General features: G+C 35.4%; 1 protein-coding gene across 6 annotated transcripts in view; it reads left to right on the forward strand.

Moving 5' to 3' along the window:
- Positions 1-13456, forward strand: part of FMN1 (formin 1) — a 176620-nt gene that overhangs the window by 154406 nt on the left and 8758 nt on the right. For all 6 annotated transcript variants that reach the window (XM_077180357.1, XM_077180356.1, XM_077180359.1 and 3 more), the window contains 3 exons: positions 1190-1241; positions 4339-4488; positions 13336-13420. In XM_077180357.1, the coding sequence (XP_077036472.1) occupies positions 1190-1241; positions 4339-4488; positions 13336-13420 (287 nt within the window). The remainder of the gene's footprint in view (positions 1-1189; positions 1242-4338; positions 4489-13335; positions 13421-13456) is intronic.

Raw genomic sequence — 13456 nt, forward strand, 5'->3', positions numbered from 1 at the left:
AGAATTAATTGCTTTCCCTGCAAAGGGCACACAACATTGTTTCTGGCTATTGGCCACATTGAAATAATAGGAATAAATATCTCCAACACACTTACCCAAGGCAGGTAAATGTATGAGTTGAGGTTAACTTGTTTTGTTAACAGCAAACGTGCTGAAGCAATCAAGTTTTATTTTCCTTTTAAACTATCATAGTACAAACCTCTTTGTCAGTAGCTTTATAATGAAATGGAGTTGTTCAGGACCAGTTTCTCAATGGCCTTGTCTGTAAACTCAAGTTTGTAACTGTATTTCAACCAGGCACTCCTGTGGACTGAGATGCAAAAAGATAACGTTCTTTATTTTTGTATAAAAAATGTCTGAATTCTGTTTATATTAACATTACCACTTACAGGATTATTTTAATATGGAGTAGGAATGACTTTTCAACAGTAGCATTATTTTATATAGGTGGTATTCTGCTGGAGCTGAAGTTGCTCTTCTGTATTAAGAAGACTTGATCAACCAAAACTAGTGGTTTTGCTATGAGTATCCAGGTCAGGAAACATTTCCAGTAGTAGAGAATGTGTATCTTTTGAAAATCAAATCCTTTTAAGTAGTTCATGTGAGCATTCTGTAATAGAGGGGCTCAGATTCACTAACCATATTTCAAATTCTTGGCTGATTTTTCCAAAAAAACCATGTACATGCCATACATTTAAAACCTACTACATGTGTTTTCACTTTCCAGCTTCCAGAACAAAATGTGATAGCTCTAAGGAGCAGTTGGTGCTAACTATGTTTGGTACCTGTTCAATTGCAGTTGAACTTCCAGTCATTTATGCTGCAGAAACACATTTAAATTTATAAGTTCTGACCTGCAACAATAAAGAAACAAACACGAAATATTTTCTTTTTAAAAAATCTGAAAGTGAAGTTTAATTATTTACATTTTATTCAAATTATGCCTAATAGTATATATTATTATATGGATTTTAAATTACTTTCCAAATCCAATACACTTTATTGCTACAGAAGAAACATTCATTGTATACAAGAAATATGTAAAAATTGAAAATTAGCAAGTGTTTCCTACTTTTTTTATACTTAGTATACAAACTGTGCAGTTTTGTAAAGAAGAAATATTTAATCTGTGGGGTTTCTAAAACAGTAAGACAGTAATTTATACCTTTAAAATGTTTCTCATTGGCAGCTAAAGAAGAACGGAAAAAAGAAGAGAACAGTTTGGAAAATGCTCAAAAATGGTAAGATTTTTGCTAGTGTTCTTTAACAGTTTATTTTGATCAAAGATATTATTGAACTTAGGAATTACATTCAATAGCAAAAAGGATCTGCATTTCATAGAAGTAATATGTTTCCTGAACAACTCTTACATAATCTTCCAGGAAAAACTTCATTTGTGTTTTTATCCAAACAGTGTACTGTGTTTGAGGTTTTAATAATTATCAGCATTGAACTGAATGAGGCTTTTATAGAAAAGATAAATAACTGATTAACTACTTTATAACATAAAAATATATTTCATCGTCACTGGACATTATGAGCACTTAGAATACAGCACTCGGTCGCCTAAGAAGCCATTGAAATCCCAGTGTTTTTATTGCTTGAATATTTGTGCCTCACTTAGGCCAAAGGAGTCAAAGTATAGAAAAAGTGAGATTGATTTATAGATTGATAGTAAAATATTCAATAAGTTAATGTTACTAATACATTGTGTTTACCAAATTGTAGTTTTGTGACAGTGAAACATCCATCTTAGCTATGGACCTGCTAGAAATAAACTGGGATAAAATAATTTTTCACTTCCTATCAATATTTTTTCTTCCTGGTCACTGAAGGCAGACCTGTGGTAATTTGGATTTTAATTGTACTTTTCACAGACCATACTCACTCCACCCGAGACACCTCAGTTAGTTTTCCTAGGCTCTCAGGAAGAGGGAGATAAGGGGCACTTCCCAAATGCAGTTCAAGTCTTAGGTGAGCTGCTCCCATCTGCTTGCAGAAGTTACCTAAATATTGGCTGAACAACTGGCTGATGGCAGCTGGGGCTTTACCTCCTCATTTCAAGTCTCTGACTGGCTCTACTTAGCTGCAAACCTAACTTCCTTGGCACAAAGCTCCTTCCTATCCTACCTGCTTTGTAGCCTTTCTAGAGTAGAATAGACTCTCCAGGGTGTGGAGCTGCACCCAGTATGCAGCTGACTTAAAGAATTAGTTGTCCAACACAGAGTTTGGGGTTTTTAATTGCCAACTGAATATTCAGTATTTTAAATTACTACTTTAGAAAGGCAGAAAGTAGCCCAGGAAGCCAGATTAAGGTGGGCAAAAGCAAAGGAGTGCTAATGGGGCTCATGAAGAAAGGAAGAGAGGATGCAAAGTGTCAGGATGAAGGCAGAGAAAGATGGTGCAGGATTTCAGGACCCCGCCTCTGTATGCTCCAGCAGGGATGGTGAAGGGCTCTGTTAGGTAGAAGAATGCACAATGTACCTGGGGCTGCTGTTACATGAAGCAAAGCTGAGAAGAGTCTCTGTTCTTGCTGCTCTTGGTGAAGCTATCCCAGTGAAAGTGCTGTGAACAGCTGAGGAGCATTTGGCCCAAGTGAACGTAATGCACGTGACATTGCCCAGTACCATAAATGGTTTTAACCACGTAATTATGACTAAGGTATTTTATTATTTTTAGAGTTTGAAAACAAAAACGTTTTGCACAGATATTTAAAGCGGTATTTGGTTTATTTGTTTGTTTGTTTATTTTTCTGTTTCTCCTCCTAGTGTCACTGCAAGACCCATTAACTCTGAGTGTTATGTATGGCCCTATATACACATATTTCTTTCTGATTGTTTAAATATGGAACATCAGTTAATTTGAAATATAGTTAAATGTTTCATGCAAAACCTAGCAAGAATGTAAAAGGTTAAGGTTATCACATATGAGGATTTTAAAAAACTATTATTTTAATAGCTTACCTTGAACAGTATGGGATATTGCACAGCATAGTTTCTATCGTTAATGTGTCAAAAAAAAATCCCAGAGCATATTGGCTCATGTGGATAAAATCCAAGGTTCTTTGTGAAGTAGCTCGAGCATATATTGCTTTATTTTGGATAATATCTGTAGTTTTTGATGAATACTTTATATTCTTCAAACTAAGCTAAAGAGCTTTAATTTCAAACTAAGTCAAAAAATCTTGAGCCTAACCTTGTATTTCTGTATGAAAACATGCAATGTGGACTCTGCAAATGCAAATATAAATGAAGAAAGATGCCAAAGCTGCATCCATTGTTCATGTAACAAGTTGAATGGCTGGAGACTCCTTACAGGTCTTCAAAATTATTTATTTTATTTTCAAAATTTACACATCCGGTGTTTAGATTAAGAACCTATTTGCAACTCTAAAGAAGAATATAGCTTTCTTATGATTAAATAAAATGATTATTCCAGGAAATATTACTTATTTTAAAATATGTTGTTACCATTGCTTTTAAATTATAGCATTATTTTTAACAAATATCACCAAATGTTTCAGGATTGCTGCATCTACTTTGCAGAGAAAAGGGATTCAACTTTAACAAAAGTGAACATACTTTTATTTATATAAGTACTTAGTTATGAGAGTTGTTCCATTTTAGGTATACAAAGCAATGTCATAAAGTTAAAAATGCACAATCAGTTAAAATGCTCTTGGAACTACTGTCTGTAATAAAAGAATACTTTGAAAATGTCCAGCTGTATAGCAATTCAGTAACAGCCACATTATAAAATCTTTTTAAAAGCATTCTAATACTGGCAATGTATTTTTGTAAAATTAATTGTTTATTGACATATGTCAAAGGAGATTATTTTCAGTAAAACTTTTGCAGAATTACTATTGGCACTGTCTGTGGCTTGGTTGTTGCTACTCCCAATTCTCCCTAAATACTAGAAGACTATGTTCAGTCACACTTAGAGATTTTTTTCCTGACTTGGTGTGTGGCTCTTCCAGAGTCCTTCAGTAAAGTTAAATGGGAGAATAGGATCTTCATGGAGTGCAGCAGAATAAAATAAATAAATATATTACAGCATTCCCTGTAAGGCAAGAAGTTAAGCTTTTCTCATTATAATTGAACACCCATGATTTGCCAGTGTGACATCTCTGTGGTGGCTTGTGCATCTGTAAGTTACCCTCCTAGAAAAGAGGTGGGTGTTGGAAGGTTAGTTATACTTAGCAAGAATTGCTGCTGTGATTTCCAAGGCTAAAGAGAAGTTATGGTAATTGCCAGCCTTGACTACTGAATCAGAGAAACTGTTTCCCCAGTGGGCTTATGTGTTGACTGGTTTCTTTTCTTTCCCCCTGCCTTGCAGCTTTGAAGAAACAGTGGGATACTTTGGGATAAAGCCAAAGCCTGGTGAGAAGGAGATCACACCAAACTACGTTTTCACAGTGTGGTACGAATTCTGCAGTGACTTCAAGACCATTTGGAAACGAGAGAGCAAAAGCATTTCCAAGGAACGGTAAGGTTCTAATAAAGTCATTAATACCATTTTAGATGTCTGGGAAACTGCTGCTTCTCAAACCCAACAAATTATACTCCTATATTTCACAGGCGTCATTGTTTACTTTCAGATCTAATGGACATCAAGGAAAGATTATTCCCTCAGGGTGCGTAGGAAAATTCACCAAAGGCATGCTGTCCCCACAAAAAGATAAACACATATAATCTGATAAATTACACTTTTGTAACCCCTTCCAATTACTAGCTAGTAAAATGAAAGGAGAGCTGTGCTAATTTATAACAGATTGCTTCTCTGTGCATTTTCATGTTGAACTAGCCTAAATGAGGCGATATTGCTGTCGCAGACAGTACAGACAAATAAAAGTGAATGCTTTTCCAGTTAATATACTGCACTTGCATCAAAGAGAAGCCCCAGAGATTCAGGCCACACTTAGCATAGTGTCGAAGCCCCACACTGAATTTACAGCACTACTTCTGAGTTTTGGTGTCCTGCTGAGGACATCAAACTGCTTGCCGCTAGATCTCACAACAGTCTCCTGATTTTATTAGTTAGAGTAAAAGAACCCAAAAACCTAAAACCTTCAATTATTTTCTTGGTTTTCTTAAAGAAACTTTAAGTCTTTTACACAAAAAAAAGCAATTCTACTACAAGCTCATCACGCTCAGCATGTTACAATTCATTTGAAAAGACCTAGAGTGGTAATGTAGTCATTCTTTGGAAAAGAATGGAGCAATTACTTTCAGCATGAAATTTAAATCCAGGTGCTTGTACCAAATTGACAAAGAGGTAGATTAAAATGTCTTTAAGAGAGCAAGCAAAAGTAGAACACTCATTTACACTTATATTTTCCATTTTGCTTCAAATCAGTGGCGCTTTCAGTTCCTATAAAGTAGATTTTTTGAAGGACTAGATGTCGAAGTTACAAATTCTTCATTTATCAACCTTATCAGCATTGCTTTATAGATTTTACAGTTTTAAAACATGTGAAAGTTGTAGCTTTTTGTATCATCTATTGATTGATTTTGGAAGCTGACAAATGCAAACATTTACAAATAATCTTTTCTTTCTTTGTATCTAAATCAATATGCAAATTTGGTTTACATGTTAAAAACTGTATAAAATAAAAAGTCCCAAGCATGTTGCTATGGTCATGATAGAGATCATCTCAGGGATATATTTTCTGCTGAATCATGACTTATTTTTGTTCCAAAAGCAGTTAGGAGGAAGAGAAGTTAACTGCCCGAGAAAAAAAAAATCCAGACCATGCAGACCTTTCTTTTTTATGTAATTAGCACCTTGCTAATGGTACACAATTGTTATAAATGATCAAATTGGAAACCAAATTTATAAGAAAATTTAGCAATGATTTATTAGATCGTTAACAAAATAGAATTTCGAGAAAAACCACCACAGCCAAGGCAGCGTCAACCCTGCGTATCCGACCGACAAAGTGTCAGCGTGCTCCATGCAGCGAGCTTACATACAGTTTATTCTGCCTGAGGCAGAAATGACCGGATGTTCCTTTGTGTCCCTTCACATGTAGAACTGGGGCCATAGATGTGCAGGAATAGACAGAAGTGAGTCCAGATGTCTAGATGGTTGTCTGAACGCTTCGGAAGAGCCTGCATTCACATAGAGCAGGGTGGCACCCAGTGCTTGAGTGTGGTAGATGCAATCTTCCCAGGTGCAGGTCCTGGTGAGTGGCCCTGACATTCCAGGGAAGTCAGCAATCATGGTGGGAAGGTTTCATTCGTACGTTAACCGGCTTGATATTATCTACACGTTGTCGGGGAACTAATTGAATAAAAATAAGGCTCTGCTCCCAGCCGGGTGGTCAAAGACACAGCTTGGATTCTACAATATTTTATACATAAATAGCATGAATTATCTCTATCATATGCCACACAATGATCCTTTCAAATAAGTTGATTTGAAGTGGCTTATGTTTTAACAGTACATAGCTTCTTAACTATCTTAATACAATAATCACAAAATCTTTGTAAGTAGACTGCTATATTGTGTGCTTTCATACTCAGGTGAGGTGACAATTTCTTGTGGTTTAATAGCTGTATCAGTCAAATCTACAAATAAAAACACAGAACAAATATATCACCAGTTCCTCTGACAGATGCCTTATTCCTGTTCCAGGTACAGCAATACAGTAGAATGCAGAGCAGCAGTTACTGTAATACTTCTAGGTGCTGACACTTTCTGGGTCATATAGACTGTTCTTCAAAGCTCACTTCAAATTATTTTTCAAAGTTTCATTAGTCTCAAAAGCACAGTTTATTGCCCTTTACATTCAAACTTGGGTGATTCATCAAGATGATGAGCTGTTAAAATGAGGAGCCTTGTGTAAATAGTCAATTAGAATGACAAAAGAGCTATTTTCATCATTATAAATTGTTCTGTAGTGTGCTACTGAAAAGAAAGACATAGTGAAATCAGTAGATTAGAATGGTGGAAAAGCTTTTTACATCACCTGAAAATGTCTTGTAAAGTCTTAATCATTTAAGGGTCCTGTTTAACAAAGTATGAAACTAACAATTGATGAACTGCTGTCCAAAAAAGTTTGAAAGCAAGGGAAGAATCATTGTACACACTGGTAACTAAAAACCTTAGAATGACAGGAATGGACAGCTGTCTTCCTTTACTAGCTAATTAATTGGATGCACTATTTGTTGTGCATTTTTAAAGATTGCAATTCAATTTAAAAAAAGGAAAGAGAACATTTTTGTCATGAACCCTTATTTTGTTTTGAAGGAAGTTTTAAAGAGGAAGAAACATTGTAAGTCAGTAATTGCAAATGTAAGTTCTGAAACTGAGGCATTGATATCATTATGTGAACACCTAATGATAGGTGAATGATAGTTCACCTATCCACCTATTCAAATTTCCTATTCCACCTTTCAAATTTCAGGACCTGAAGAAACCCAATATAAAATGCGTAGCAATTAGCTAATTATTTACATTTACATAGGAACGTTAATAGTGGATTGTAATTTGTCTTTCAAGAAATATGACACATAAAAATTTGATGATAATGTACAGAATGATCATTAATAAAAGGAATAATTAAAAATTTATTAGGTTAAACTTAATACTAGAAAAAATAGTTCAAAAGATCTATGATTCCAAAATTAAAATTTTGTATCCCAAACTTACTACATTGCATTGTATAACAGACATCTTTAAAATCTTTGAGTTTCAGGAAAAAAGCGTGCTGTCTTTAACTAAATGACAGTCTCAGCTGCAAAGAGCCTGTTTTGTCTAAAGCTGCTTGGCTGCCAAATGTAACACAACTGTAGGAATCTAATGAGATTTCAATGACACTTTTTCCTAAAGTAGAGGAAACACTTCAACTGAGCTGCCCTGCATTTAACCTCACCATGAAAATAAATTAGCTGCCTGCAAAATATAACTGAGTCATTGTGTCTTTCCTGGACAAAATTTGCACATAATTTGGGAATGCAAGATGGAGTTACAGATTAAAAAAAAAAAAAAAAAAAGATGATATGATATGATATGATATGATATGATATGATATCTAAATGACTATAGGGATAAAATGAAAACTATTTTCCAAACCATAGGTCTGATAGGAATAAGATGACAGTTTACTTTCCCTTCAATACCAGAATTCAAGTACAATGAAATAAAATTTACTTTGACGATCACATCATCTGTGACAAACAGCTGAATGTAAGTGCACCTAATGTTGGAAACTTTTTTTTGGTGCTGTTTTGAATCAAAATTCAGTTGTTGACAGTTTTATAATTTACAACGTGTATGCATTCAGGTACATCAACTGCTTTTATGCTTTTTTCTGTGTATGAAATTTTGAGATGATAGCTGAATTGAAGACTAAAAAGTTGGAGTTTTTGGCAATAAAGCACTTAGAGCAAGGTGGATTGCAGATATTTCCACTGTCACCTCCTTTTCTTAAAGTACTAATTTTATTTGCAGTGAGCATGTCTATGAATTCAGAACCAAAACAAATATTTATATATAACAACTTAAATCCATTATACATATTAAATTATATTTTAAGAGGATGTCCTAGACAAGTCTGAAATAAGGAAAAAGTATAAATACAGAAGAAATACTAGTAGTTTGCAGTGAGTTTCATCACAAACTGTGATTATGTTTTGCAAAATAAATGTGACAAAGATTACAATAATATGTTTATGCCTGTTACCCTTCAAATATGAAATAATTAAAATAGGAAAGAATTGTTGCTTTTAATTTAACTCAACTCACTGCTGACTCTTGCAAGGATAAGATTGCTACAAAAAAATGGTTACTGTACTGGATGAAGTAATCTCTTTCAGATTGAATCTGCATACAAATAGGCCAGAATTCAGAAATCAAAAACAGAACCAAAATTTGTCTCAATAGCTGGAGAAGACATGATCACTATTTAATGAACAGAATTATATATTTCATCTTGAAAACAGAAACACTTTGTCACAAGATGTCACAGATGGTAAAAGCTTGCATTGCTTCTAAATGGTAGCAATGCAAAATTATATTAGCAAAATCTATGAAGGACTTGCACATTAAGAGAGTTCCCAGCTGCAAAAGCATTCTGGTGATTATCACTAGGCTTTAGCTGTCTTTATATACTCCTAAATATTTGCCAGTGGCCATCTCAGATGAACTGAAGTATATTTTTGTTCTTTAACCCTTGTCTTCCTATTGGTTTTTCTTATGCATCAACTTTCCTAAAAGAAAAAAAAAATTAAATCTTATTCTTTGTTGCTACAGAGATGAAATTTTTCACTTACTTTGTAGATAACTTTGTATACAAACCACTGTCAGTACATCCAGAAAAAAAAGAAACATATCAAACATATTGGCAATTTGAGGTTTAATGACAAAATCCACTGACAACATACATTTTACTGTATTTTACTAATTTAGTTAGTGAACATTTAGTTTAAATGCAATCTAAAGATTTGATCAGTAATGGCCAAGTTCTTTCCAGAGGATTTAGGCCTGAAGGCTTGATGGGAAGTTGTATTGTACAACACAGTAATAGAAGTGGCTACGTTTAAACTTCAGAATCTGGTATAAGGCTTCTAATTTTAAAGCTAGTTAAGTACTCTGTAAAACCATCTGCCAGGCCAGGTACTACACAAACACCTGTCTTCTAAAATTTTGATACTGAAATCTAACCTGTTTTATTTCATGGGCTAACAGTTGTCAGGAAATGGAGCTGTGACTTGAGTTTAGTTTATGAGCTGCATACAGAAATAGGACCGAGAGTAGAAAGGCATTTAACACATGAAAGGAATGTAAGCTGTGGGGATTTCTCACTGTCCTAAGGGAAGTCACTGTTCAGCTGTGTTAAGGGTCTGGACTGGATATGCAGCTTGGCTCTAGATTGAGTAGTTGATGTTGACTGTGCTACCTCCGCTTGTTCATTTCTGCCCATATCTGAAATTTTGTTTGCACAACTTTTCCCTATGCCAAAACAGTTTTATGGGAGAATTTTAAAGTTCTAGTCATGGGAAGCTCAGGTGACAAAGAACTGTCATTCCAAGTTATTTCCTAACCCACAGCTATCCACATAACCCACCAGCTGCATGAAAGGAGCTGTAGAAGCAAAAAGAATGGATTTTCCAGATTATTGAGAAGCTGAGAGAAAACCAGATAATTTGGTCTCTGTTGTTGCACAATAACAGAGCAGAACATGAGTATGTGAGCAGCAATTGCTTCATTTACAAGGGATTCTGGTTTTCCTAACTGGGAAACTTCATAGGATGGAGTGTGACAGTCCATGCTGCCTTCTGTCTGACTTGAGTGGAAACCAGAGGTGAAAACGATAATCACTTTATCTACTTAGTCCCTGGCTTGGTAGTATCTTTTCCTGTAAGGAAAAAAACGTATTTTCCTGAGCTTACAGAGGAAACTTCTTTATAATAAACACAGCCTTATGTTTAGATCAGGTTTCTGCATCCCTAGGTACAGAATGAAAATAATTTTGAATAAAAATAATGTCTTTATTTTTCACTAATAACTTCTAATTTGAGGTTTGGCTTTCATCCAGTTTACAGAGGAAGACACCACTGCCACATAGAGTCAGGGAAAAGCCAATTACATTCCCATAGATTATAGTAAGGATACATATGCAGTATTGGAGTCATGGTTCTCATATTTAAAAATACATAGTTTTGTTAATTGTTTCATTCAATATTTTCCATATTGTGTGCTAATGTGCAGTACCACTCAGTTTGACACCATATCTTCTTTATTAATTAAGGTGCATTGACTTCTTTTGATCACAGTTGAAGGAGAATAACTTTTCTTTTGAACACATCCATGTTGCAGCTTATCAGATTTGAAGGCTTGGGTGACCTGCATTCCATAATGTTTTGGCCTCATGACTGCTTGCTCAGTTAGCCACGGGCCAGCTTGGAGGGGACCACAGTGGCTCACCTGGTCCAGCCTCCCTGCTCAAGCAGGGCCATCCTGGAGCACATGGCACAGCATTGCATCCAGACAGTTCTTGAATATCTCCAGTGAGGGAGATTCCACAACCTCTCTGGGCAACCTGTTCCAGTGCTCAGTCACCCTTGTCTTGTGTTGTGGTTCAGCTACTCTGTCATCCATTCTGGTCTCTTTGTCCTTACCAATGCTCTCTGTCCAAAACTGTCCTTGTCACTGTGAGCTGTAGATTGTGGCCCTCCATTTCAGGGCTTGATTCTGTTTCAGCACCCTCATTGTAAAAACCTTCTTCCTTATACCTAATCTAAATTGGCTTTTTAATTTAAAACTATTACCCCTTTTCCTTTTGCAATAGGCCCTGCCTAAAGTTTGGCCCCATCTTTCATTCTATTTTTAAACATCACTATTTCCTAGAAATAGTGAAAATATGCCCTATAATACAGAGCTAGGTCTGTATCAGTGGTAGGCATAATCTTCTCTTTTTGAATCTAAAAGTTTGTAATCCCTATAATTCTACCTTTGTGTGGAAGTGTGAACTCAAGACATTTGAAAACTATTTGAAAACACTTCTAGAACCAAGGAGAATGTGATCAGATAGAAAATGTGCTCAAAATAGGGAAGAGTTTAGGAGCTGATCACTTGGTGTGATTCTGATGAGAAGAAAACCATCTTGAAATTCATCATCATCTTTGCATAAATGTTGTAGCTGTGAGGAAAAGCATGCTGTCCAGTGGGTGCAGTCATCCTGCATTAAGAAGTGAACTGTGCAGATTAACAAAAATAAAGGGATGGATGGAATGGTGTGCTGTCACGTAGTTGTTTACATGTAGAAACAGGGAACGCTAATTAAGTTCTAAAAATACACCAGCTGTGTTTAAAAAATGTACAGAATAATAATTTATAATCATATAATAAATAGTAAGTTTAGTTGAAAGTAGTGTAACTGTTTTCTCCTCTTCTTAAGCACTCAAAAGTGAGACAACACCAGGAACTATCCTGTACCTGCTTCTAAAATACGCTGAGAAGAAATTTTTTGTTTCCGACACTGATAACATTTCCAACATTGATAAAGACAGTAATGGATGTATGAATGTGTTCTGTGTTTTAAAAAGAATACAGCTTGCTGCTATTGTTACAACAAGGAAGTACACATCAGTAATTGCAGCTATAATCCACTTTTCTTTTTGCTTTTCTTCCAAAATTCCTCAAAAATTGAGTGTGTCAAAAGTGGTTTGAACTGGACGTGGTATTTTAAATACTTTTTGACTGGGCATAGCAATTATTTCTGCCAGTGGAAAAAGTTAAATAGGAGAAGAAAGTAGAATTTTTCAGTTTGAGAGTGCCAAGAATTGTGTTGCTTCTAGTAAAAGACTTGACTTGGTGTACATTACTGAAAATTGCTTTACTGAGTTCTCCTTGCTTGTAAAAATTCACTCCCAACCTCCCTCTTTTTGCATTTTGCATATAGAATTTAAAGTAGTTGAATGTACTATCAGTATTATAGAGGCACTTAGCACTGGGCAGATCCTCTATTAGGAGTGCCAAGAATTTTATTTCCTTTTTATCACTGTTTAGCACATAATTTCCTATGCACTTTCCAGTCTGTACAAGGAGAATCAAGTCCCTTTTTCTTTAATTCTCTGTTTCTCCTCTTCCTCCTGATTAAACTTCTCATTGGTTCTTCTTGTTAAATCCCCACAGAAGGAAAGGTTCTGTATGCAAGACCCTGAGAGTAAAAGGCAAGAAGCAGAGGAATCAGATGTGTTCTTCTTTTCCCTTATCTCTACAGTACTTTTGGCAGTCTAGTCTGTTGCTGTACACAAGACAGCTTTAACTACCCTGAGATAAGAACCTCTTGTACCTCCTAGTGCCACATCAGTGAGGCTGGTCAGTCAGTTCCATCTAAAGCAACATGGAAAACATTAACAAAAAAACTGGCAGATGCTTTCATTTCAAGGTTTTCAGAGGAAATGTAATGTATAGCCTGGCAAATGGCCTGCTAAAATAGCAGGTTCTGTGTGTACAACAGATTAAGCCAGCTAGCTCTTTTTTTTTTCAGAGGAGGATCTTTTTGCCTTGATAGCACATCTTTTTGGTGGGAAAGATACTCCATAAAATCCAGATCCTGCAAGAACAGAGAAATCATTTTTCCGATGACATTTTCAAGGAGCAATAGAGACAGGCTGTCCTTTTGCTTTTGATTTTTTCCATTTGAAAATGTACTTTGATCTATTTTTGGTAGTTTATTAAGTGCGTTTAAATAGAAGTAGTGGTTTGTTGGGCTAATGTGCCCAAAGAAAAGTTACTGGTGAGGCTTCTTACAAAGTATATATCAAGCAGAGCCAGAATACCTTTCATTTCATCAAATCTAATGACTCCTTTTCTCTGTTTCAGAATTAAAGTGGCTCAGCAATCAGTGAGCAAGTTAACTGCAGAGAAGAAAGTTGAAACGAAGAAAATCAATCCTACAGCTAGCCTGGTATGATGTGGTTTTCAGTATGACATTCCAAAGGGA

This window comes from Agelaius phoeniceus, chromosome 6 (assembly GCF_051311805.1).
Source record: "Agelaius phoeniceus isolate bAgePho1 chromosome 6, bAgePho1.hap1, whole genome shotgun sequence".
Lineage (NCBI taxonomy): Eukaryota > Metazoa > Chordata > Aves > Passeriformes > Icteridae > Agelaius > Agelaius phoeniceus.